General features: G+C 37.4%; 1 protein-coding gene across 2 annotated transcripts; it reads left to right on the forward strand.

The window, feature by feature from the left end:
* Positions 1–1,180: 1,180 nt before the first annotated feature.
* Positions 1,181–27,614, forward strand: LOC142349776 (uncharacterized). 2 transcript variants are annotated; one of them, XM_075401541.1, is made up of 11 exons: positions 1,182–1,569; positions 5,335–5,518; positions 5,755–5,995; positions 11,609–11,875; positions 12,145–12,159; positions 20,811–21,072; positions 21,340–21,614; positions 22,397–22,648; positions 22,980–23,074; positions 25,472–25,642; positions 26,654–27,614. In XM_075401541.1, exons 1-11 carry the CDS (start codon positions 1,427–1,429, stop codon positions 26,930–26,932), a joined length of 2,184 nt encoding a protein of 727 aa, XP_075257656.1. In that variant the 5' UTR covers positions 1,182–1,426; the 3' UTR covers positions 26,933–27,614. The 2 variants fall into 2 exon arrangements, with proteins under 2 accessions (XP_075257658.1, XP_075257656.1); XM_075401543.1 differs by lacking the exon at positions 12,145–12,159 and having other exon boundaries at positions 1,181–1,569.
* Positions 27,615–27,880: the final 266 nt, after the last annotated feature.

Here is a 27,880-nt window from a genome sequence, read left to right on the forward strand (position 1 = left end):
GACACCGAGCTCAAAATTGAAGATCAAAGTACCATTATCGTAGAAACTAGCGGCTAAATTAGATGTTTGTTTTCGACAGTTTTTGAACCCCGAATTGTGTTTACACTTTACGGGACACGGGACCCGTAAAGTTGAAATCGAAAATCAGTTTTCGATTTTCTAACTTGATCAGATAAAATGGGGCTATAGTTAGACCCTTTTGTTCCAACGCTTCCGATTGTTTTGAAAATTTGATGTACAAATTTAAAATTAGTTACAAATTCCAAATTGTGTAATTGAGCATCGGACTTCTCATCTGAATGCCAATTTTTCTCCCGAAGCTTCAAATCGTCTGTTTTTATCACAATGGTTTTTTATATTTGACCTTTGAACTCTATCCAATGACTTTGAACGTTGCAAAGCTAGCGAACGTTCGAAAAACTTCTGACTTGTTCAAACTTGGAATGGACAACGAATGGCTGCTGTTTTTAAAATTTGAACTTTCACCTTTGAAAAGTTCGATAGCGATTCATCTTTATGCGACCAACTATAGAAGCTTAATGGAAAAATGTTGCCATGCATTCAAATGAACACATTGATGCTCAATTGCATGTTTTTGAACGTTCTGTTATAGCGTGTCCAATAAAGATGAAATAAGCAAACGTTTCAAAAGCGGCGGATTCGAGCTCAAAGGTCAAATTTAAAACATGTCGAAAAAATTGATGAATGAAATCTGCATGGAGAAAACGTTGACATTCAAATGAGCACATTGATGCTCAACTGCAAGTTTTTGGCGTTTTTCGAACGTTCGCTTATTTCAACTTTATGGGACAGACTATAGTTCAACTTTATGGAAAACGCTATGAATGCAGAAATTCTGATGGCGTAGCAATGTGCTGAAATCAATTTAACGTTTAACCTGTCGTTTGACGAACATTTCAGACGTGTTTAAGGTCAGACGTCTTGCTGAATATAATATTACTCATTGATATTGTCTGTCCCATAAAGTTGCAACGCTAACGAACGTTTGAAAGGTCAAAGTTCAAATTGGAACATGTCGATAGCACTATTAGGATGTTCCTTTGAAGGTCTGGAGTGTTCACATCTTCGAGGTCGTTGGAACTTTATTTGACCCTAAAATTTTAGATAAACTGGGAAATCCCTTTCCCCTTTTTTAAAATTGGCCAATAATAATTCATATAGTTTTGTAATTTATAGAATTAATGCAAAACATTTTTAGATAAGCTTGATTGGACCACTTCGGCGAAAGTGAACACGACCGACAACAAGCATCGGATAGCAAACAATTGAATTTGTGGTTTGGAAATCAGTCATATTTTTTAAACATCGGAACGATATACGTTAGAAGGTGTAGTCTAAAGTAGCGCAGCAGAGAAGATCCAATTTGTATTCGGCGGTTGTGAATTATATCGATAGAGGGTGCAGAATGGCGTCTAATGTTCCGGATGAGCAGCTGGAACACTTGATCATGTGTGCGGTGTGTCTAGAGCACCTGAAGAGTCCAAAGATGCTTTACTGTGGACACACATTCTGCAAACTATGTCTCACCAGCATCGTCGCCAAAAACAAGTTAGTATTGAAGTATTTGGTGAACTTCCCATTTCTAGCCCTGCATACTCGAGAATGACCACAAACCAAAATATAAGACCTATGGAATATTGAGCAGCTTTAAGGCAATTGAATGTGAGTACTACCCTGACTATCTGTATTCTAATGCATTGTGAAATTGTATTGATTGACTCTAGTTCCACGCGTGAAATTTTTTATTGCCCTGTGAACAAAAGGTGTGAACTCTTCAATGTGCATCCTAAATGTGAATCAGTTATGGATGGGGGAGCTTGTCTGAGGTCGTGTGCAGCCGGAACGCTGTAGAACAACTGAAAACTGCGAATGTTACTTGCGATAGGTGATGTTATTTTTCCGATTCACTATATGGGTGAGGACTATATGCTGAACAGGGTTTTTGCATTCTATTTCGGGCGATTGATACATCGGACGCAGTGTGGAGAGATCATTAGAAGTCGCACCGAGTGCAGAATATTTTAGTTTTTCTGATAAAGTATTTTAGCTGGATGGTTATCACCTGATTTGTTCACGTTAACACTTCAATACTTGAGCAAAAAATTCTTTTAACCTAAACATCGGTTTAAATGAGCATTTAAATGCTGTTGAACTACTTGATCCGATCCGACTTTCTGCAGAAAGTTGGATATAAAATTTTTCTAATCGTTGATATTTGTTTTTACTGAAATACAGCTTAATTATGGCTGTACTTCCGACCGCATCTTGGTGGAGGAAAGAACCATATACTCAACTGGGTTTTTCTGCTCAGGCAATTTTCGCCGATCGGTATATTCATCGTGCCGAGTTGTATAGTCTGTCCCATAAAATTGAAATAAGCGAACGTTCGAGAAACGCCAAAAACGTGCAAATGAGCATCAATGTGCTCATTTGAATGTCAATCGTTTTCTCCATTAAGTTTTCAATCATCATTTTTTTCTACACGTTTTAATTTTCAACTTTGACCTTTGAACTCTAACCTGTGGCTTTTGAAACGTTCGCTTATTTCAACTTTATGGGACACGCTATAAGTGGAATTATTATAGCGCGTCCCATAAAGTTGAAATAAGCGAACGTTTGCAAAGGCACAGAACTGATTTCAAAGGTCAAAGTTCAAATTTAACACATGTAGAAAAAATTGATGAATGGCAGCTTAATGGAAAAAACGTTGCCATTCAAATGACCAATTTGATGCTCAATTGCATGTTTTTGACGTTTTCGAACGTTCGCTTATTTCAACTTTATGGGACAGACTATAGAAGGCTCGTCAAGCGTAGAATTTCGAATTCAAAGATTCAAAAGGAATTTGCTTTCGAGGGGTTATCGAGGTCGAAAGTTTAATCAACATTAGCCGCATTTTTGTTGTTTTCACATGTTCCTAAATTTTTGCTCAAGATCTCTAAACACAATGGGGACAGATGATGAATTGTTTAAACCGACTCAGTTATACAAAATTTTTCTAATTTTCATTTTTTTGAATGCCACAATTATGCTTCTGTAAGCCCACTTCGTCCAACTTTATCGGTAACATAGCCACAAAAACGGTTGACAATCTTCACTTCTTCAGATGCGGGCTACAGCTATCTCCAGCACCTACAAAAGTGTAAATCTATTTTAAATATTTTCAAAAAAATGTTTAATTTTTTCGATTTTTTTAGCCAGATAGTCTTTTACGCAATTATTTGGAGCAATTACTTTTATCAGCAGTGAGGCGATAGCAAAGTCAGTTTTCTTGTGGTTTTTCAATCAAAAATTTTTCGGATTATATTGGAGTGCTGTCCAATATCCCAATTACAGACATGTCTGTTTTCATCCAGATGTTGAATTAATGGGAGATCCCATTTTGTGCCAGCGTTAGCCTTTTGTAGTCTTATGACTCAGTCTCACAAATGAAACTTTTTGTTGCTATCTAAGTAGGTAATTGTGAAAGTTTCCGGGTGATATCTGATTCCTCTTTGAATTTTTTTATTCTTCGTCACCTTTTTAGCCTTATTGCTTTCAACTCGTTCCCGTCTTGTTTTTATAAATGATATTTGATTTTAGTGTCTTGAAAACTTTGTATTTTCGGAATTTGTAATATTTTGAACCATACATGTAATTGTTGTTGACTGTGTTACTAACGACAGCTGGTTTTGGCTTCTCAGTCAGTTACTCAGTGGCTTCTCAAATTGAATCCATCTGGTGTTTGTAAAAATTTGATGGTTATGATTTTTGGAAGTTGCTTGGTTCCGAAGATTCAATTGATTTGCCCCTTTCCTCTTATTCGTAAATTGTTACCTAGATTGTTACCTAGGTCTCATCGTCTGCTTTGGTGTGGAATAATTAACAGATAATCTGTTCGGGATAAGGTTTTATAAGATGCTTTTGTGACGTGGTAGTAAGTGTTTTCATTGGTCGATTTTGGACTTTGCGGAAGCGTAACACGGTACAAAATCAGGCGAGACGATGGTTTGCATGGGTCTGCACGTTTAATGTTTCCACAATAATTTCTTAATTTCGTAATTTATTAATCACAAGGCAATTTTAATTTTATCGGTTAAAGGCTACTATTTGCGAATCATTCGATTTTTGTTTTCAGCAATCCTATTCCAAAATTTTGAACTCAAATTCAATAACTTTCTCATGTGCACATGTTGTGGATTTTCGCCTGTCGCCGATGGGACGTTAACCCTTGAGCCTTAAAAGATCGTCCAGATATTTCTGCACTTCTGACAATCACAGCCGAGTTCCCAAGTGCAGCTATTCAATTCATTTATCCTTCCGTCGACGTACTTCCACATTAGCTTCAATATTCGATTTTTGAGGCCGTCGATCTTTCAAGTTTACACCCACTATCAAGTCTGTTTGCTCTTCTGCAATTTTGAGTAATTCCCCCGTTTTCTCGTCTGGTATTAGCAGGGCGAAACATCCCCTGCTTATTCTCCCGACTTATTTATTTTTCTCGCTCAAGACATTATGCATGGTTCAGGCATCAAGTTTTGTGAATTCGTACTGTTAAGTTGATTGCAGAAATGTACTTCAGAAATGACTACAGTACAAAATATTTAATGTTTCGTGTAATGTTCTTTCTAGCGCCTTTTGTGGCAAAATCAATTTCTGTCAACTTCGGTGTTGAGAGGGACATTTTCTTCGTTCTTTACATTAAGTAGAGTGCAATTGAAAATCAGTGCTTCAATTTATGGTGTTGAACAAGGTCTTCTCGATCTTTTTCGTCTCAGCGCTATCAGATTTAATCTTCCGAATGAAGTGAAATTGAAATTGTTAATGTTGCGATTGCATCAGATAAACGGTCTTCTAACACAGTGATGAAAAATTTCAATCAAGTAAACCAATATGGTAAGCATGCTTTCCAATCAATATATGGGCTGTGTCGTTTTAAATTAAAACAGTAAATGCAAAATTATTGCCAATAGGTCGGGAGTCATTCCAACCAACCTTTAAAAGCGTGCCTCTAACTCTTCCTTACTCTTAAGGATGATTTATTTAGACCCGATGAGTTTGGGCGGCAATTAGGATCTAGGAAGCTCGTAGAACGTTTAAGTTCGGTAGTAAAACATTCGAAGTGAACGAGAGAATTCAGTTAGGGGTGGAGATGAACAGAAAAGCCCGACTAGCATAGTTCCTGTCCTAATAACAAAAAATAGAAATAACGCGAAGTGTTTGAGTTTTGGAAGTTGCAATACGGACAAATGTTTAGCAAAGTTTAACGTTGTTTTTCCACGTGTAGTGATCTGAAAACAATAGTTTGGATAGTTCAAGTAGTGTTTTTTTAAGGAAGCGGGACATCCTGTCGTGCCCAGAATGCAGAACAGAACACAAGATTCCCTCGGCAGGCATCGATGGATTCCCCGACAACAGAACGGCGGCTGCATTTGTAGAAATCTACCAGAAGAAGCAGGGCAACCAGCACCACGCTGGAATGCACTGCCAGGAATGTGGACTCGCCCACAAGACTAAGGTACAAGGAGTCTCTGATCTTTCATTTCACGTCCATAAGCACGGGCATTTAAATGAAAGCTTTTATACGCTTGTCAATGCTCTGCTGTTCAAAACTAACTGTTTTCTCGGTATTTTCTCGGCTTAAATTTTAACTTGTTTGGCAAACTATTTCTAAAAAACCAAGAATTATATAGTCCACGAAGGGACCGGCTCTGTTCTGAAACATAGAAGTTCTTGACACGTCTTGTATTCCAGAAATGCGAGCACTGTCAAAAGAGTCTGTGTCCGGACTGTCTGGATTTCCACGCGAAACAGTTGTTGCAAGAGACGAGACGTCTGGCAGAGATATTCCAACGGGAAGTGAGTGTGGTGTCGCAGAGATATTTTGAGACAAAAGAGGCCCATGTGGCTCAATTGGCCAGGAGCTGTGATGATGCCAAGAGCGAACTCGAAGACTTCTGCAAACAGGCTCTCATGGCACTACAGTCTGTCAAAGGTAGGTAATCGTTGTCCCCTGAAGACTCCCAATCCCAAGTACAAAGACACCTCACTTATGGTTTCTTCCCGAGTATTCCAGCAAATCCAATGTATCCGAGCAAGATGAGCTACTGTGATCTGACGCGAAGAATTTTAGCGTTCGAGTGGGCGAATTTTGACACTAATTTGAATGTTTAATTACGCAAAGGCACCTGCTTATAATTAGGCTGGTTAATATTCATCAGAGCAGTGAAATGATAGCAACTATTTTTTGTCTCAGCGTTTTTTATTAGATGTGAATCAGTATTGGTGCGCTGTCTTTTTTGGCCCGAAGAGGAGTTGTGATGATCTTTGACATCGATCCGACAACAATGCAAAAATCAATGCCGTACTTGATTTAACATTTATGATTTCGTCACTCGGAGAATTGGAGCGAAAAAAAACAATACAAACAATATTACATTCGACAATTTATCGAATTCGAATGTTTTAACTTTTCGAAGTATTATTCCTATGCAATATAAGGTCTAGTTTTTGGCTGATTTTGTCAATAAATTTGTCATGCATCTTTGAGATTTGGTCATATGCAAAGAAAGTTTTTTTACATGACAGTTGAACTCAAATACTGGACGTCATTTGTTACTATTTAGTATTTAGTTCTTGTGTCAGTGGTTTCAAGTTATATCGTACAAGACACATCAATCAAAAATTGACGTCCAACTGGAATTTACGATTGAAATTCTGTATGGTCACTCGAACTTGATTATATTCTATTACTTGAATTGAAAGACTGAAATTTGGTTTGAAAACAAGGACAGGATTGATATTGGAAGTGGCACTATTGTCTCTTGGCTTTTTGGTTTTTCATAGGTTTTATAAATAAAAAATCTCGTTTGAACTGCTCCGGTAATCTGGATTGGTTGATGGACTCAAAGAAGTGTAAGGTAAGTTCTCCCAAGCAAAAGTCTAGAGCAAACTTGTTCTCTTTTAAAAATTTAGGCGGGCAATTTGTGTCATTCAGTAAGTTTTATGGTTGCAAAAATCCCAACCCCGGAGGTTCGAATCCGCAACCTCCGGGGTAACATTCTAACATCTTCACAACAGTCTTAATATCACCACTGAGCTGCATCCATCGTCTTTTCAAATTCAACGGTAAAAGTCACCTTATGTTAGCGAAACCTTTTCTTCGAAACGAAAGCAATTGAGACAATAAGGCAAAAATTGAGAATTCCAACGTGAAAATTTTACTTCAGAGAAAATGCTCAAGTACAAGCGCAAAAAGTCAAGCAAAAAATTTGCACAAAAAAGGACTTTACAATAATCTCCAAAATTCGCTCAAGAGCAATTAATTTATGGTTAAGTCCTTTTTTGTGCAAATTTTTTGCTTGACTGTTTTTTGCGCTTGTACTTGAGCATTTTTCTCTGAAGTAAAATTTTCACGTTGGACTTCTAAATTTTTGCGTGATCGTCTCAATTGCATTTGTTCCGAAGAAAATGTTTCGCTAACATAAGGTGACTTTAAGCGTTGAATTTGGAAAGACGATGGATGTAGCTCAGTGGTGATATTAAGACTGTTGTGAAGATGTTAGAATGTTACCCTGGAGGTTGCGGATTCGAACCCCTCGGGGTTTGGGATTTTGCAACCATAAAACTTACTGAATGACACAAATAAAGTGCCCGCCTGCCATTTGAGAAGAAATCGTCCGACGTTTCACTCTTTGTGAACTTTTAGTATTGGTCGCACGCCGACCTCTCAAAAATGACTTCTCACTTACTAGTGCACTAACTGAAGGTTATATAAGGATAGCAAATAAAATCAAAAATTTTTGATCCGACAACAAATTTCTCCTTGGTTGCAGCCCAGCATTGTTATGTCTGTATTTGATAGCTTATGGTTTTCATGGCATTTTTTTTTGTGGTGGTATAGTTAAATGTCTCTTCAGAACGATATTAAATTTCTCAAACTTTGATCGATTTATTGGATTCAGCTTTTAGCTATTTTTATGGGACTTCATCAGACTTTCATGTATATCATGAACACCATTCGTTATTGTGTAAGATTTGAAGAAATTAATGGCTTTCAATTGTGCTATTCGCCTTACGGTTTTTGAAAGATGTTCGATTTCTAAAGTTGTGTTGTATGCTCTGGTTTAGTAGTTTGTGTAATAACTAGTTTGAAGCCTCGATTCTCAAATTTCTCTGTTCCTTTTTCTTTCTTCCTCTCATTGAATAGAGTTGTATACATTTCAGAGCAGCCTAATGTCAATAATTATTTATAAGTTGCTCTCAAAAGATTCTAGCCTTATTTTAGTTCTGCTGGTCTTGGCAATTATTCGTAGTACTGACTTGGTCTATTTTTTGTTTGACCTTTCCACTTTTTCAAAAACGAGTAGAACGGACAGCATTAGGGTCTTCTGGGTTTTTAATGAAATCTGTTAAGTTGTTAATAACTGCAATTTCGAGAAGTTATTGGCCTTCTGGTTTTCATTTGAAAGGTTTTTGTAGCAAACATGACGTCACGCTCAATTCAAAATCTCGTTTGTGCTTTCATTCATTGAATTTCAACTTAACCTATAATTGATCTTGAACAAATTTTGAGGAAATATTTGTAAAGTCTTGGTGCAAATTTTTGCTTGACTATTTTTTGCTTGGACTTGAGCATTTTTCTGGGTTATTTTTTCACGCTTGACTTCTAATTTTTTGCGTGATTGTCTCAATTGTTTTTGTTCCGAAGAAACATAAAGGTGACTTTTACCGATGAATTTGAAAAGACGATGGGTGTAGCTTAGTAGTGAAGATTGACTGTTGTGAAGATATTAGAATGTTAACCTTGAAGTTGCGGATTCGAACTTCTCTGGGGTTGGCATTTTGCAACCATAGAACTTACTGAGCGACACCCTCAATTAAATTGGCCGCCTGCCATTTAAGATTTCGTCCGATGTTTCACTCTTTGTGGACTAGTGTCAATAACAGAAGGTTATTTGAGGGTAGCTAATAAATTCAAATTTAAAATATTTGATCTAAAAACAAGTTTCTCCTCCGGGAGCAGCCCAGCAATGTCTGTCTGTATTTGGTAAACTTATTGTTTTAATGACCATTTTTCTAACTGCATAAATAAATGTCTCTTCAGAACGATATTAAATGTCTCAAAATTTGATGGATTTATTGGATTCAGCTTTTAGCTATTTTTCATGGAACTTTATGTATATCATGGACACCAAGGTTTGAAAAAATTAATGGATTTCAATTTTGCTATCCGCTTTACGGATTTTAAAGATGCTCGATTTCTAAAGTTGTTTCGTATGCTCTGGTTAAGTAGTTTGTGAAATAAAGAGTTTGTGAAATAAAAAGTAGTTTGAAGCCTCTATTCAATTTTCTATTCTCAAATTTCTTTTTGCTCCTTTTTTTTACTTCCTCTCATTGAGTCAAGTTGTGGGCATTTTGGAGGAGCGTAATGTCAACAATTATGTTGCTCAATTAAGATTCTAGCACTTATAGTTCTGCTGGTCTTAGCAATTATTCGTACTGACTTGGTCTAGTTTTTTGTTTGACCACTCGACTGCTTCAAAAACGAGTAGACCGGAGAGCATTATGTCTCAGAGCATTTCTTGTAGCATTACGTTTTACTAGTCCATAAGTATGCAATTCGTCGATACTGTTGGAGACACAAATTCGTTGTGTGAAGCCTACTTAACCAAATAGTTACCAGAATACGTACAATTCTGTTGCTGTTTCTATGCCGATCGAGGTAATGAAATCAATCGAGGCTATTTTCCGTCAATCTGCTGGGCATCTTTTTACGTTTGTGCTCAGTTTCTTTAATAAACAATTGTTTCGACTTTTTAAGTGCTTTCGTTAAACAATGTTGCTGGTTTCACCCATCCGTTGATAATCTAGGAAGTGCTAGATTTAGGAAATTGATGAAGTAAATTCAGCTGCACTATTTTGCAGTAAATTCAAACTAGCTGCATTCATTTTTGACTATGATTCTTTTAGCTTCAAACAAAACAAAGCATAATAAACTTAATTTTGATTTATCCATTATTTCCATCTCAGTTCAATGAATTTTATATTCTGTTGTATCTGTTATGCCACTCCTGTCTGTTTTTCAATAAATTTTGACGGATGCCCTACAAACGTTGGACAGTTTCAAGAGGTGTGAAGGTGTCTTAATGTTTGTTTACCATAGTCCTGAAGTAGCTAACTAAAATTTATTAAATCCTCCTTTTTGTTTGGTTTTTTATTGCTCTCAAACGAAGTTTGTTGCAATTATATTTTCTATTTTTTTGCTTGACCGATTTCTCGTCTAACCCATTTGACTTTTCGTCCTCAAAAGCGGGATAAACAGGTAGCGCCCAGCGGGGCATCAAGTGCTCTTAGAGCTTTTCAGATCACTGATCTCCAGGTATGCAAATTCCAGAGATCCAATGATCAAGCAAATTTTTTCGAATGCAAATGCAGAATATGAATTTTGTTTGGATTCAAGTGTGACGCGTTACGACTTCGTCTTGAAAGAATAATGAAGTGTTTAGTTCTGCCCATTTCACTTTTCGTCCTCAAAAACTGGATAAATAGGTAGCGCCCAGCGGGGGATCAAGTGCTCTTGACTCCACCCCCCCCCCCTCCCTCCCGCCCCACAACACCCCCACCCCTTCACATCGTTCAGGCCGTAAGGGCCACGTGCAGCCAAAAAACCCTCACACCGTTGCCCCCCCCCCCCAACTGTTGCCAACGCTTTTCCACATCTGCTTATATGTTGAGTGGGAATTTTATTACGCCGAAGAATGCTGAAGCGAGAGTTGAACATTGTTTAATTCGAGTTCGCGGAGTTCGATTTAAGTGCTCCAAAGTATGAACTTGGTTTCAGGGATATTGAGCTTGAATCATTTCGATTGCGTACGTTATTTTGCACTTGCGTTCCTAAGACTGATTAAAAACTAATAGACTACGTTGAGCTGCCTGGAGGTTTTGATGCCTGGCTATTGTTTTCCCTTTATGCTGTAACTTTGGGTCAGTGTTACCATAAATTTTTTGTCAGTTTTGCGGATAAGTTGAGCCAGAAATGAAATGGTGATTGGTTATTTCATTTTAAGATTTGAAACTCGCACTAGAACGTAAGCAATAGAAACGTGTTTCACTACGCATTCTGAGTTACTTGCCCTCTGAAATCTAATTTTCTTGCCCTACTTTCTCGTACTACCAAACGACCTCTCGTATTACCAAAATCCAATCTCACTGTTGACAAAGGCCTAATTTTCCACCCTTTGATAAACGTTTGAACGTAGATCTTAGCGGCCGTCGTGTCTTGCCCTACACTCGGGTGCGAGCGCTTTCGTGCCAAAGCACTAATCTCCTCGGAAGATTCAAGATTAATGTTCTAAAGTCAGATCTTTTTTGAGCTGATTAGAGCAATTTAAGTACGTAGTTGATCTGTTCCTTTCAAGATCTGTTCCAATTGTATCTGTACCTGGTCCTATATCTTACGTAGAATTAAGGCAATGGAGTCAATTTTCCGGCAGACTGTGGCCTGTGTCTGTAAATAAGACATAAGTGAAAGAAAGGACATCCCTATACAAATGACACGAATATTTAACTATCAGAAATTTACATAACTTCATGATTTTTTGTACAGAGAAATGGATGCATGACCTGCAGTCTCTGTTCGATCGAGAGCAGGAGGCATTCGGAGCAACTGAAGAGGAGATGGAGATGAAGATAGCAGAGATCCTGCAACAGCTAGAGGGAGCGTCGAAGTCCTCGGCTGAGGCGGGCACCGGCGCCGGAGATGCAGATGGATCACATATAGGGGGAGTAGGTGCACAGTACCTAGATGTGAACAAGATTATGGACTTGAACAGAGAGTGCCGAAAGAGAATTGCTCAGATAGGCGAGATTAAGAGTAAGTTGATTGTTGATATTATGGTCGTGTTCATTGATGGAAAGTGTTCACATTTTATGTTTTTGGTTATGAGAAGAGAAGATGAATAACTAATGTGTTCGAATGTACAAAACTGAAATTAACATAGTTATGTAATCCTGTAAGTGTTATCTACAAAATGAATCAAAGAAAGGTTAATTTCAAAATGTGAGCCAGAATATTTGAGCCATGAATGAAATCACGGAGTAATTTGGAAACCTATTAGCGTCATTTCTCGTTGACTGTTTCAGCGGCTTCAGCCAAAAGTTTGTAGCTTTTCTATTCTGCTTTGATTTGCCCAGTGTTAATGTCTTGTCTTGTCTTGTGTTGTTTGTGTTGATGTGATTACTTACATAGTTAATAAATAGACAAAACTGTCCAAACGCGATTAGTTGATCAACAGCAAAAATAGAAAACTTAGCTTATAACTTCCATCTTTTGGATTATATCTTCTAGAAGTGGAGATAATTGAATGACCTTTCCATAACTAGAGCCTTTTTATACAAAAAAACTACTGTATTGAACCTTGTATCGAACATTTGGTGCTTTGAATATTTGAAGCTACAATCCGGCTTCGGTCGCGCGATTGGGCGAGATAATAAATGCTTTTTGATCGACTCTCCGCGTTCTCCGAATGATATTTGACAAACAGAACGGGATGAACAAGACATCAGTTGAACCAATTTAAATATGCTTGTGTATAAAAATAAAACCATAAGGGAAGTTAAAAAATGAAATTTCTTATGGGCAATAGAAAAGGAATCTAACGCTTAAAAATGCTTCCGATAGTGAACATGCATTTAACATAGTGAGAGCAATGGAAATTTTTAAATGTTTTGTAGTTTCATGTAAAATTAACTTTCCTCGCAGTTTTCAACCAGTAATTTCTTCCAGACTTATGTAGGATTGCGTATTACACATATTTTGAATCAAAATACTTTATCGTACAATTTATCTGTCGAAAAATAAGATAAATATTTTTGGCTATCGAACCACGTTTGAAGGGATTGTATATGTGTGGTCTTCAAACATTTTTTGACAATGTTTGTAATTTTTGGTTGTCAAGTAGCCGTCAGCCTCTCAACGGCTCTTAGGAGCTTTTTTCGAACGCCGCGAAATTCTGTTTTTGCACCATAAAATGTGTTCATAAGTATTTTGGCTTGTAATAGTTTGTTAGGATGCATTTTGTCCATCTTATGCCCTTTAGATGATAATCGAGCTACTTTTGACATATTTCCTTACGCTTTTCAAGCAATTTTGCAATCTTTGATTGTTAAAGGAAATATTGGGGTCCTGTATGGTTGAGGTTATTTGTTTCAGTGCATTTGGTGATCTATTGGATTGAGTTATAAAAAATCTTGTTGGTTGCTAAAAAGAATGGAGTAAGAATCTTTGCCTGCTCTTGTTATTTTTTGCAGTAGTTCTTTTAACTAGATAATCGAGATCTTATTGTTGGTTATGATGTCTCTGACGTCATTGGGTTGATCTCTGATCGAGCAGTAGCAATTTGCGGGGTTATTAGCAATTTCGAGCAGTAATAATTTGCCGCAGACTAATTGTTGGAAAGCAGGCTTTTGCATTTTGTACGGAATTTTGTACGATTTTCTAGTTTTCTCCGTGTCTACCGTTGTGTAGTTCTTTCAATAGGTGGTCGTTTATTAATTGAACCTTTTCAAATCAAAACATTGAACAAATTAGCTTCTATAGAAAGCAGATAATACCTATCCTTAATGAGATTATTTAACATGTTAACAAAAAGAAAAGGCAAGTTTGTGTTGCCAATTGTTTTGGGTCGCGAAAGATTTAAGATTTCTTAAGTGTTTGGTCTTTCTCCAGTTTGTTTTTTTACTGTCGTTTAAAACAACCATAAATGATAGAGGAACATTTTGTTTAGTGAGTAGTTGGCTGGGTCAATATTCGAGTCAATTACGGAGCTGTCTGGTAAGGTTTCTTTATTTTCAGCAAGCCGTAATTCCTTTTTGCCAGTCTTGTGGTATGTGTTTGTAATGCAAGCTCAAACAACCAAAGTTATCGTATCTTTGTGAAAATTATTATGTTGATATTCAGGGTTCAATGAACTTTCGAGGGTTAAGGACGGGTTACTCGTTTTTTGGGGATTTTGATATCACGGAATTCGGCGTCTTTATAGCATATTTCGTCTTTTAGGGGCCAATTGAAATTGTTAGGGTTAAAAATGGGTTACTGTTTATTTTCGAAAGACAACCAAATTAATTGCACTGATAAAAGTTTGTAGTTTCTAAATTTTTCCTAAGTCTTTTTTTCTAAATTTTTCCTAAGTCTTTTTTTCTAAATTTTTCCTAAGTCTTTTTTAGACTGGAAAACTTTTTTGGGCTCGGAGAACGGTTACGGTACAGATTCTAGAGACAAAAATTGGATTTTAGATATTAATATCCAGTTACTGGACAGATTCTAGAGACAAATGTTTTTGAAGATATTAATGAATTTTAGCTACTTCATTTTATTTTCTAAAACCTGAGTGCATTTAAAGCAGTAGTGATATTGGTATTTAATAGCTGCCCTGCCTTTTGAGCAGTTCGTCAAAGTTGATACAGGTCTTCTGCAAGGAATTTTTTGTGACCTTTTTATGAGCTATTTATTTTGGTACTACAAACACGCAAAATGATGCTATTTTTGAAATTTTCAGGTTTGAAAATCCATTTTTAGCCTTTTTTAACCTCAAGGGCCTGGGAACCTCTAGTGTTTGATATTAAGTTTTTGCATAGTTAATAGAGGAAATGGAATAGTTTTTAACATCGATATCAAGACTTTACCAAATTTTATGACAATTGCAAATTAAGTTTTTGTCCTTTTTTTTGTTTCTGAAGCCTTAGGGGTCAGTGAACCTCCTTGGCTTTGATAATAGGATACTGCATAGGGCAATCGAATAGTTTTCAAGCAATTTTTTGTATAAAATTTCAAATTTCGAGTTCTGTAAATCATTATCCGAGTTATCGAGCTGTATGGGCCAGTGAATGTTTTTAAGGCTTGAAATTGGAGTACTGGGTAGTTTCCGGAGACAATGAATTGGTTCTGCAGATGTTAATTTCACGATAGCAACATTTCAGTCAAATTTGCAATTGGTGAATGTTTTTTCGTTAGTTAATCGATCTTTAAGGGCCAATGAAACTTTTTTGGTCTTGATGGTTTACTCGACAGATTCGATAGACAAAAAGTGGGTTTGAACATATTAATATTGCGAAATTTATAAACAATAAATTTTGCATTTTACCTTTTTAAATATTCTATTTCTATATTTAGGGGGCATTAAAACCCTTTAAATGGATAAGGTTTAGTAAAATTTCAGGGTAAAATATTTTTAGTGTGGAATCTTTTTGGTTGATATTGTTCAATCGATCTAGTCATACATTTGTTCCAAGTTATTCATTTAATGCTTTGGATTCTATTTCAAGAGTTGACCGGCTGTTTTTTACAATTCGAAGAATTGTATTGTTTTTAAGATCGATTTTTTAAAATGAGAACTCAGATTAGAGTAGTGATTTTCATAACGCTAGAGGAGTAAGGGGGCGAAAACGAGTAGTTATAAGGCGTGACATTGTTTCAAACTGCTTTAAACTCAATTGAGAGAAATTTTTAACAGATTTTTAGTTTTTGTGAAGCGAATTTTAGGTGCCATCTGACTTCATTCTCTTAACGAATACTTTCGAAAGGTGAAACGTGTGCTTTAATAAAGCTTAGTTGCAGTTGTTTAAACCCCACAAGGAAAGTACTGGTTTTCAAGACCTAGACGCGTTTCCATAAAAATGTGTGATTAGTGGTCTCACTTGCGGTTGAGGTTAATTCATAGTTTTTATTTAAGTTATATGAGATATATTTAAGATATATGCTTTTTATCTAAGAGTTTCGATTTCCTTGGCATTTTTCAATGACTTATTGCCACTTGTTGGAATGAAATCGATCGTAACAGGTTTTCTGCAAATGTTTCTTTTACTTCCTCTCTGGTTTTTACAAAGTAAGGGTTTGTCTTAGCTAAAACTGTGACAGTCTTTCCCTGTTGACTCTGTTTGACATAACTTCGATTACCCTATTTCCCTCAATTGGTAAAATAAATTTTAGTTTTTTTTAATAGCCGCGTCATCAATTGCAGGCGGCTATTATTGCGCTCCTTATTTTTTAAACTGGTGTAACAGATTTTTGTTTCGTCTTACCCTTGACTTTTTCAATGACTTCAGTGACTTCTACTGCTTTGCAGTTAAAATTTTGTGTACTGCTTTGCAGTTAAAATTTGTGTTCGTGACGTCATTTCTGCTTTAAAGTCATTGCGTGACTTCACTCAAAAAAACTTTAAAAAAATGACTAAAACGCACTTTTGGAATTTACTAATGAACATTTCTAATGAACATTTACTAATGAAAGGTCAATAATGCGCATCTAAGTAGTGCCAAACTTATATGCCCTAATTCCCGAGTAAGTCTTGAATTTCAGTATTGAATATTAATTTTGAAAAAGCTCCATGGCTTTTTCCTTGTAGAGCAAATGTGTCTCATAAAAATGACATCCGAATCTAACCCAAAAAATCTAGTGGTCTATTAAAAGCTGGTGGTCGATCTGTCAAGCTTATTTAGTTGTTTCAATTCATGGTAGGCCACAAGCGTCTATCGCGGCTATTTGCCTGCAATCTACCGGCTATGTTTGTATTGTTTACCTTTGTATTATGAGTTCTTCCTTATCAGAGGCTGCTCTTATCAGAGGAGGCTGATTGTGTTTTCATCTGTCCAGTTCTCTGAATCCTGGTCCTGCTATTTTCACTTCGTCGAATTTATTTCGCTTTCTTTTGCCGCTTCTTCGACGTGAAATCTTGACTTCAGGCTAGTTTCATTCTTCGCTCATTCTGCTGAAGTTGCTGTTAAACGGCAGTTGATCAGCGAAGCAATCTGAAGTGAATGGAGTCGTAAAAACGCAATCAACAATAGAAACGGGATAATCCATAAAGCCCAATTTTAAGTGACCGCTACTTGAAGTTTTAGTTACAGTTACCATATGTATCCTCTCATTAAGTAACATGAAGTATTTCCAGCAATAAAATGAAATCAAAATAGTTCGCATTTTAAAAAAAAATCTTACAGCAACGGGTTTTTCAGCTTTTCTGTTACCAATCGGGGTAATACCGATCGCGGATATGGGAATCAATAGCAGCTATTTCCCCGCATACTGCCGTGCATGTATATTCTTGTAAACCGAAGAACATTTTTTATAGTACTTTAAAAGATATGATTATCAATTGCTCTGGTGGGAATTTTGAAGCGATCATTGTAGTCTTTTGTCTTAAATGCTAGTTTTCCTGGTCCTTTCGCTCGTTTATATAATTTTTGGCCAAACGAAAAACTGGCTAAGCCGGATGGCATTAAATAGGCTCCGAAAAAACTAAACCAAAGGGTAGCTCGGAATTTTAGTAGGCTTGTACCGCCTGCCAGTCCCTTGATTTTCCCTAGCTTCTGATTCGTGTGTAGAGCATTGTTGAAAGTTTGGAAGCAACTTTTCCCTTTGGAGTGGAGTGTCTATGAATTTTGGTGGAGTATTTGAAACGCTGCAATTTGTTTAGGTCAAACGGCTGAAAAAAATGAAGACCAGTGAGAGCAGCGTTTGTTCATCTCGTTTTGAGAGAGCGAGAAAAGTAGATGTGGAAAAATTTTGCTCAGCTAGCGAATTTTTTATTCATGCGGGCTTTTCAAAGGAATCACTTTTTGGTTAACTAATTTTAGTTAGTTTTTGATTCAATTTTTAGATTTTTTTCTTTAGCATATGGAGAGTTGTGTGGTTGAACCTACCGCGCTGTCCACCATTTTTTGACATTTTTCATTATTCACGTCTTTCACAACGCAGGGGCCAAAAAACTTCCTAAAGGATTTGATAAGATACCGAAAAATTTTTTGTCGTTTTTTAAGTTGCTCCAGCCTCAAGAGTCAATAAAGTCCCTATAGGGTTTTATAATAGGTTACTGTATAGTTTTAGATGTAATGGAATGTTTTTCAAGATTTTAGCATCACGAATTTGAGCATTTTTTGACAAAAATTGGCAATTTTTTTCAATTCTTTGACATTTATCGTCATTATTTGGTTTTTTCAGCCTCAAGGGTCAGAGAACCGCCGTTAGGGTTTGATAGTAATGTACTGGAAAATTTCTTTTGGCCGTGGATTAGTTTTTAACTTATTATCACAGATTTTAGCCTTTTTTAAATAAAACTGCTATTTTTCGTTTTTGAAATATTTTGAATTTTTTTTTAGGTTTCTCCAGCCTCGAGAGCCACACAACCCCCTCTAGGGTTTGATAATAGGTTACTGCTTAGTTTCTAGTCTAGATATAAAGGAATGGTTTTCAAGATGTTAATATCACGAACTTAAGCAGTTAAAATATTTGCTATTTTAAATTTTTATTATCGGCACCAGGGTCCTAGGGATCTCCAAGGTTTGATAATAAGCATAAGCTGTTGCATGGTTTCTAGAGTTAATGGGATGGTTATCAACATTTTAATGACTCCAGCTTTAGAAATTTTTTGGGCCTTGCAGATGGGTTGACCATCTCAATCATATATTAAAGTTTTATATGTAATCTGTGATTTCGCCGTTTTGGACGCTTTTCAGCGGTTTTTAACTCCTAATGTGTCCGGAGTATTTTTGTTCGATCGAATTGAGTGTCCATTCGGGATCTCATGCCCCTTTTAATTTTAGCATTTGAAGTTTGTTTTCTCAATTTGCCTAAAGCGTTCGCCTAATTACTTTTCTGGCTTTCAGAAAATTTTTTTGATCAATTGTTAGTTGTAGGTTTATTGTTACTAAGTGAAAATAAAGGTTTGATAGCAGATTTTAATAAAAAGAATCAAATCAGTTTGTAGTTAATTGTTTTTAATAGCCGCCCTCATCTTCTCAGCCGGCTATTATAGCGCTCCTATTTTTTTTACAATTCAAAGAATTTGAATTGTATTGGGGCGCTCTTTTTTTTAAGATCTGTTCACACATTTTCATGATTTTTGAAGTCAAATTGGAGCAGTGATTTTGGTCACGCCGAAACAGGAAATGGAGCGAAAAAGCGAGTGGTTTTGCGGCGTGAATTTTTTTTTACTTCGTCGAATAAAAAAATGTTTCGCTTTACCTCATTTTGCCGCCTTTTCAACATTTTGCGTGAAATCTTTTTGACTTCTCTAGGCTAGTTTCTCTCTTCTCTCATTTTGCTAAAAGTGATTTTGAACATCAGTTGCTCAGCAAAGCAATTCAAAATGAACAGAGTCAGTATAAAAAATTGAAGTCAGAAATAGAAACGGGATAAACCCATAAAGCCCAATTTTAGATACCCGCTATTTGAACGTCGTTCCTATAAGTCTTATTTACTATCTCTAATGCTTATTGTTATTAATAGTAGCCCCTCTAGCCTCTCTCTAAGAAACAGAAGTATGTTCAACTACGAAATGCCATCAAAATAAATCGGACTTAAAAAAATGTTTTTGTACAAAAATCTTTTTTTTTTTTCAATATCTGTTATTTCAATCCCAATGATGCTTATTGGATTCAACGGCGGCTATTTTCCGGCAATCTGCCGGGTATGTTTTTTATAGTTAACATGATAGGTTTTATCGAAATTGTAGATCTCAAGTAATAGCTTCCAAAAATAGCTTTTGTGAGAGCACGAAAAAATGTTTCAATGCCAAAAGTTTATCGAGATTGTAGGTAGTGGAATTGGTTGTAGTTCTGTTCAACTGTGCTACTGTTGAAGTTCAGTTGCTCTAAAATGAAGATTATCAATTAGTCCTGTGATCTTTTATGGGAGTTTTCTCAAGTTTACAATTCGCCCAATGTACGGCTCACTAATTTCTAAGTATTCGATTCACCAAAACTGTTTGACATAAAATTTTGTTGTGAAGGGAGGTTGACACCCCTCTCCTGCTTCCCCTCTTACACCCCCCCCCCCCCGGTGGTAACCCCGCCCCGCACGCTCGCCGCTCCTGCGCTCACCCGACTCCGACCTCCCATGCTTAAACCCACATGAATTAAACAAGTTGGCCTCCCTAAGCCGCAGCTAGGTACGGACGAAGCCAACCGCTCGCCAGTCTTTTGAGAGCAATTCCCACAAAGTTAGTCGGTTATGTTAGATCGATTTAAAATAAGTTATTTTAGTGAATTGAAAATCCTCGCATTGTTGGAGAGTACATGGTTCGATTTCCGCCTATTGTGAAGACAGAATGCACGCGCTGATGGCCATCTCATATTTGTCCAACTGTGAATAGTTCCCAACAGATTGATAACGTTGAATTTGAATGCATGCAAGTAAACATTGATTGAAATTTGGCACTAAAGTTGCAATTCGTGATTGTGGCAGCACACTGTGCAATGTATAAATTGAAGCTTTCGACGTCCAGAATGAATTTGTCCGTTTATCAATGTCTGATTTTCTCAACTCGAGTAGTAAGTCTCGTATTTCAGCCGCAGCACCGCTACTGTTTTAGTTTGACGATTATTAACCTTTTGTAGAGTTGTAACATGTGAGCGAATTGTAGTTAAAAATCGGTGGAATTGGCCATCGTATGTATGCTGAAACGACTAATAAAAAAACAACGAACCCCTCAATTTTTCGATTTGCAAGTAAAATTATTATCAATAGGCTGCTTCGCATATTGATAAAATGGAAAATTGCTGTAGAGCGAGATGTCAGTATCCAGAGTCGTTAAACTCCGTTGAAAAAAAATTTGTCGCGATTTCCAGGTCTTAACTAAACAAACAATGTTAGCGTATTGACGTGACGTATCAATGTTAAAGAAGCCCTTAACATGACGTAACTTAGACCATGTAAAGGGTTGAAACATTGATAGATAACAATGCGTAATAGAAAAATAGGGGTGCTGTGGTATTTTCCTTTTCCCAGAGTATTGAAGGAATTGTTTTTCTAGGTTTAACAGGAGATCCGGCGTCACGAGTTGTTGCGAGAAAGATGGAGTTTCGTCACGTTACATCGACGACCTTCGAGAAGAACTTCTTGGGATTGGGGAAAGTGTTGGTCACTAATGGGTCGGATGCGCTTCCCAATCTGCCATCGATTGTTGCAGTGCCATCTTCAGGCATGTCTGCCGATTCAAATCAGCACTTCAAGGGAACAAGAGCTGGAAAGTGTTACAATGTCGCGCCATCATACACTGGACGCTATTATTTGAGGTGCATTATAACTGACAAAAAATCACGAAAAATTTTATTAACCTAAAAAAACGTAGTTGAATAAATGAAAGACATGAAAACTAAGTTGGAAGTGGGTGGCGACAAAATAACTGACATTTAAAACAAATTTTATCATGCTGATTGGACGCATAGTTACGATTAGCAGTGCAAATTTTAAAGCCTAGTTGAATCATTATTCTGTCACGTGAAACAAAACTTAATCAATCATTTGTTAATTGTTGCTGAGGATTGTATCTTATGTTACAGATTGAACAACAGATCTTCAGAAGGGTATGGAGACCTCTTGTACCCGTGGGGAGTAGCCACCACCAAGGACGACCAAATCATCGTAGTTGACGATGGTAACCAGAGAATCCACTTCTTTGAAGCTGATGGTGTCCCCCTCAGAACGTTCTCGGCTGCAACCGGTGCCACCCTGACGGCTCTGGCACAGCAAGGAGGAGGACAGCAACATAACCAGAACACATCCCCTGGAATTCACGCGGCAGCTGCCCAACCAGAATCAAGACCCCAACCACATGGTAAGCGTCTCCTCGTCACTTTCTCATTTGCTGCTAAATTTTGGTCCAATCATTCCTCGATTAAAATTGGTGGATTTATGGATATATGGACAATTAGGAAACCTATTTCTCCGCTTGAACCCCAAACACTGGATGAAAGCAGGCTGGAATAGAATTGAGAGCCCATCTGTTCTCATGGCAAAATTGCACTTAGCATGCCTTTTTTCGAATTAACGAATATATTTTACTGTCTTGGAGTAAAGTAAAGTAGAGAAGTTGACGGTAGTACGAACCTTGGATCGTCTCCGGGGTCAGCGGAAATATTTTAAGCTAGAATCTTTTGCTCACTTGATTTCACTTTTCGTCAAAAATGGGATGAACTGCTTACGCCCTCGAGTTTCGAGGCCAGGAGAACAACTGGTTTTCCGGAAAGAATTCCGGAAAGGATTTTTCGCTCAGTGAATAAGGGTGGTGGTTGACTTATCCGGGAGATCGCCGGTTCGAACCTCTCCATTGTTGGATGTTTTTTGCGTTTTTGCACCGAACAAAATGAGCTAGAATGCACCCCCCCCCCTGCTCCTGAATTAATTTGCGCCGCTTATCTTCGCTAGATTTTGATTTATTACCTCGCTCTACAATGATTTGAACAAGCCATATGAGTTCATCGATGAAATTCATAGCATAAATTTTTAAGGAGGCGCCGTATCTGTTTATCTGTACGGAATTCAATTTTGTGCCTAAGCAGTCAATCTGCCGGCTATGTTTGCTGTTGCATTCCTGTCAATTTTTGGTATGCATTGAAGGAACTTTAACATCAAGTACCAATGGATCCCACCCACAGCCTCCAGTTGTCCCTACGCCCGCGACCACCACAGTAGCCTCTTCAGCACACACGACTGAACGAGAAGAGACTACAGTGGAGGAGGGAGGTGTTGCAGCGGATAACGTGTTGGAACCCTCGTTCAGATACATCAGTGGGATCTGTGTGGATGACAGGAACAGACTGTGCATTACGGAAGAGGACACTGCTCGGCTATACTTCTACTCTGTTGGAGGTTGGTATATTTCTCTTGGGCCAAAACTTATACACAAAATGTTGGAAGGTAAAAAATAGTTAAAGGAAAAGAGCGAGAAGTCAATGGGTTGAAATGAAGTTCTGAAGACTAATTTACCTCCGTATCTTCAAGGTGAATGGAATTATTAAGATTCACAAAACCAAGATGAGTAATGGGTGAATCGGTTTCGTGCTTATTTTGGAAGGCTTACTTACGCTTTTGTTACAAAGAGAAGTATCATTTATTAGCCAATAAATAAATTATTGCCAACGTTGATGAAGGTCGAAGTTCTGAGTTGCAATTATGATAGTTTGATGTAAAACTTTGATAGGTGAGCTGGAGCAGACGGTGGAGTTGGGTGGTAATGTGAAGCCAAGGGCGGTCTGTCTCGACAGCCAAGACAACATCTTCGTATCTGATGTCGAGGCAAGTACCTTAAGCAACCCTATTCATTTACAGTCGTTGCAGTGTTAATCGAATAATTCGATGACTGTATTCCTGTTTTGGAAGATCTTTTCAGTTAATCGAGTGTTAGTCTACATTTGGGTCCATATCACTGTTTGCTGGTTTTTTTCAGTGGTCAGTCATAATTCATAGAGGCCTTGTACATTTGAGGGTTTATTGATTGCTCTTGAACGCAGTTCATAGCAATTATTGTAAACGTGTCTTTTTTTATGCAAATTTTTCGCTTGACAGTTTTGCGCTTTTCTTCTAGAACATTCTTTGACTTCTCAAGTGACTTTTTGACGCTTTCGTTCTTCATTTTTGAGTGATCTCTATTGCTCTGAAGTAAAGCTAATATAAATTCGGTTGCAGAATAAGGTATGTGATCTGTAGCGCAGTGGTTAGTAGTTGGGCTGTGGATCGGGAGGGCAGTGGTTCGAATCCCGGCGGGTGAAAAATTTTTTGCACCCATAATTTGATCTAGGCTACAGCCCCTGAATTAAATTGCCTCGCCTGTCGTTCAAGAGCAATTCTTCCGACATTTGTCGGTTTATGTTTAATAGCCGCACAGCGATAGCTGGGGCTATTATTGGCCTTCTCTTGGTTTTTTTTTATTTCGTCATGAATTTTGTTACGACCATATGACGTCACAGCCACTTTTTGTTCATTCGTTCATGCAATTTCAACTGAATTGCATGTGTGACGTCATTTTTCGCTCTTAGTGGAGCGAGTTTTTTTGTTCATGCGCGTGATTAAATTATTGGTCATACTTGACTTACCTCACTCTCAAAAATGACTTCCGCACTTTGAAATTGACTTTTCTTTACTTTAATTCGAAGAGATAAGGTCAAATGGGTGTGTGTCACTCTAAATGAAGGTTAATTGAGATCAGCTAATAGAGGCAGCAATAACTTACACAGATTTTTAATCAAAATATAACAGATCAGCCTTCAATGAAAAGACGGTTTTTTTTGGTCTGTCTTTTTTACTGTTTTTTTAGACTGCCGATCTACGAATCTATTGCGGCTATTTTCTGGCAATCTGCCAGCTATGTTTTCTTTTGGATTGCAGTTGTGCTAATTCTGACTTCTGGCGTCATAATCGTACTTTTGCAGAAAGCAAAATTTCAGCACATCTGTATTTTAAATTTTTTAAATAGCTGCGAAGCTGTATGACTGGCATAGCTACATTGCCTTTGTCTTTGTCTTTTATTCGTCTCAATAATTTTTGTTGACATTTTGCATGTGGTAAATCTTAATTATGCATACTTAATAATTTCTCGCGTTCGTCACATTTCTCGCTAGCAGTAAGTTTCAGTTGAATTAATCGATTATTAGCTCAACGCCTGTTACGGAGGCTCTTCCTTTTTAATTGCTCTCAAACGAAGTTGTGGCAATTAGTAGTCCTGTGACCTTTTGTGTGCGATTTTTCGTCACTCACCCCCTAACACACCCGCTGTCGCGCCCTCCTTACCTGGCGGTTTAGACCCCCTCTTGTTCAGCCCTACCAACCCCAAACGCTTGAACCCCCTACCACGCTTACCCCCGCCCCCATTCCGGCTATAATGTTACCATCTGAGACCCAGCTAGGTACCGAAGCCAACTGCTCGCCGGTTGTTTGAGAGTATATCGCCCTACGTTAGTTGGTTATGCTCAAATTCGGTTTTACGTTCGATCACGTTTCTCGTTTAACTCGTGACTTACCTCACTTTCACGAATTGAATTACGCATTATAGTGAATACGGTCAGTGTCAAAAGAGAGAAATCAAAAACGGTTGAAACCGATAAAGCCCGGTCATTCAGCCATTGTGCATTAGGCTATCAAAGTCCATTAGAGCAATTGCTAGCTGACATTAGTTAAGCTTAATGGCTTTCAGTTTAGAAGCTGAATTAAGTATAGTATTGTTGATTTACTACCTTTCGATCGTGCGTCAAGAAATCAGCAATTCTAATCTGACTTTGGATCTTTTCAGTTTGTGCCCCCAGCTTAGTGGGCACAAATTATTTGCACCCCTAGACGAACATGTCGTTTTTACATAAAATGATTTACTATGTAATGGCACGTGCTCTGTAACGGGGGGGGGGGCATAAACGGAAAAGATCCCTGACTTGATTTTGTGTACGTTGCGTCATTTAAACTGCAGCCTTCTTTTAATTTAAGCTAGAATGGCTTGCGTCACTCAACAAATGTCTTAACGCTCATTTTTTAAATCGAAATTGAGAATGTAAACTTTAGTGAAATGAATAGAAGACACCAGTGTTAGATAATTCTAACGTTGTTTTACTAGTAAAACATTTAGTGTTTAATCTATGCTAGGTTTAAATTGATTACCAATTATTTGCTTGTTTTAGTGGTTTTATTAACTCAGAATGGTTTTAGAACTGCTCAGTGTACAAGTACAACTCATTTGGTGAGCTGTTGCAATCTTTCGGAGGCAGGACAGTCTTCAACAGACCGAGCTTTTTGGCCCTGAGCAGTGACGAAGAAAAGCTTATTGTCAGCGACACACACTCACACAGAGTATTCATCATTTCTGCTCAGACTGGCGAGGTACTACTTTAATATGGGAATCTACTATAAGGTTTCATAATAGGGAACTGTTTTTTTCTAAACAATGGAATGGTTTTCAACATTTTAATGTCTCGAATTTTTGCATTTTGAAATAAAATCTGCAATTTTCTTGATTTTTTGAATTTCTGTCATTTTCTGAGTTAATCTTCAAGGGCCAGAATTTTTTTTTCAGGTCTTGCAGATATAATACTGGACCGATTTCAAGACACAAATTGGTTTTGAACATATTTTTGAAATAGGTAGATTTAAAGTGATCAAATTTTGCCTTCGGGGTAAAAGCTCGAGTTTTAGCAATGAGTATATTTTTGTTTAGTTTCTTCAATTGATCTGCTGGTCAGGTATAGAGTACTTCTAAGTTTTTCATTCAGTTCTTTGGAGTTTTTTTATTGGTCGTCTTCATCGATGGTTCTTGCGACCTGGCTTCTTGCAATTGAATTTTTTCGGTTTCTTTGACTTCTACTGCTTCGCAGTTTAAAATTTGTGTACGTGACGTTATTTGTTGTGCTTGTAGGTCAATTACGTGACTTAACTAACTCAAAAAAATGACTTCTGAAATCACTTAATGGAACTTTAATTTTTATGAACATTTACTAGTTAAAGATCTAAGTAGCGCAGCTAAGTGCTAAGTAGCATCTAAGTAGTGCCAAACGTATATGCCCTATTTCTTGAGTATTAGTCTTGAGTTTTTGCTTCGAATATTAATTTTGAAAAAGCTCTAGTGGTCTATTAAAGGACTGGTGGGCAATCTGTCTATCTTATTTTTTAGTTGTTTCAATTCGTGGAAGGCCACAAGCGTCTTTCGCGGCTGTGTTCCGGCAATCTGCCGACTATGTTAGATTACTAAAACTGGGAGTTCTATATGGAAGAGCTCCCTTTTGCTTCTGTCTGAGACTTGTGAATACAAGCTGGGGAGGAGGTATAAGAGTTCTACGGGAGGGTCTTAGCAACTTCTCTGGCTAATTGTGATTTTTTAAACTGGTTATGTTTCAGGTGTTGACCTCAGTTGGAGGAATGAAAGGTCACCATGATTTGATGTTTGACGGACCGTGTGGAATTGCAATTGACGGTGCGGGAAACATCAACGTTGTTGACTCTGGAAATAACAGGATCCAAATCATCACTATGAACGGCGTGTACGTTGCGGAGATTGCACTCCCGTGGTATTTTGAGGCAACAGACATGCCTGGAGGCTTCAGAGACATTGCCCTGCTGTCATCGGGCAAGTACGCCCTGACCGATCACGCCAATCACCGAATCCTCATTTTATAATACAACTGCCAATACCAATGCAGCGGTTGTCCTTTGATTATACGTCCCTTTGTGTGCTTACAAGAACACCAACCTGAAGTGAATTTAAAAACTTGAAACGTAAAACTTAATTTTGTCCATATTAAATAGTTGAAAATGTTTTTCCACTCGAATCTTTCCCCCAACCTTAGCGTTACTGTTCTTCAATTGAAGGATTTCGGCTAAGAGGAAAGATTTGAGTTTAATTACGGATATTGCTTTTATCATTAACGTTAGTTTCGTTGCAGCGCAGTTAATCCGCTCGTCTATAGTAATTAATATGCCGCCGTCTAGTTAATTCCCCAATAATGCTACACAAATTTAGTAATTGCTTCCCATGAGTAACTTTCTATTACTGCTGAGTGGAATCTAATCAGCTTTTCTCAAGTTGCTTTGCAATGATTATTATTTTGGATAATATATTGACACTATGTACTGTTATTACCGACGGTGGTTAAATGAAGTTCAAATGGATCTTTTATTATGTGCTATTCTATGATCTTAGTGAAAACTGGTCATGTTTGTTCTGCTGGACTTTTCAATTCGTGAAATTTCTTTCAACGGTCAAATTAGACAGATTTTGTCATTAAATGAAAGAAGTTTTAGTTGAGGTGGTGCTACCTGTTAACGAGGTTTTTAGAAAAAGTTAACTTTTTATCAATAATTTTTTTTCACTGTACTATTTGAAGGAAAGCATTGTTGAAGATTCAATTATGGCTGAGATAGCCCAACTACCGACTTATTGCAGCAACTGAGCTTCAAATCTTTTTTTTTCGAGGTACGTAGAAGTGCGCAATATGTGACATTGTAATTTTCGGAGACACGTTTTAAATGTCGAAAGCGCAATACCATAGCGAATCTTCATTTCCCTCGGTTTACAGCACGTGAGATGAAATTGGGATTTGCAGGTAGGCCAGAAGGTGAACTGTC

The sequence above is a fragment of the Convolutriloba macropyga genome, chromosome 11 (genome assembly GCF_964194025.1).
Source record: "Convolutriloba macropyga chromosome 11, txConMacr16.3, whole genome shotgun sequence".
In the NCBI taxonomy this organism is placed as follows: domain Eukaryota; kingdom Metazoa; phylum Xenacoelomorpha; order Acoela; family Convolutidae; genus Convolutriloba; species Convolutriloba macropyga.

Coding starts and splice junctions, on each gene's coding strand:
- LOC142349776 (XM_075401541.1), top strand. CDS start 1,427: ATGGCGTCTAATGTTCCGGATGAGCAGCTGGAACACTTGATCATGTGT. Junction 5,996..11,608: donor GGCACTACAGTCTGTCAAAG/GTAGGTAATCGT, acceptor TTTTTTGTACAG/AGAAATGGATGCATGACCTG. Junction 21,073..21,339: donor ACTGGACGCTATTATTTGAG/GTGCATTATAAC, acceptor CTTATGTTACAG/ATTGAACAACAGATCTTCAG.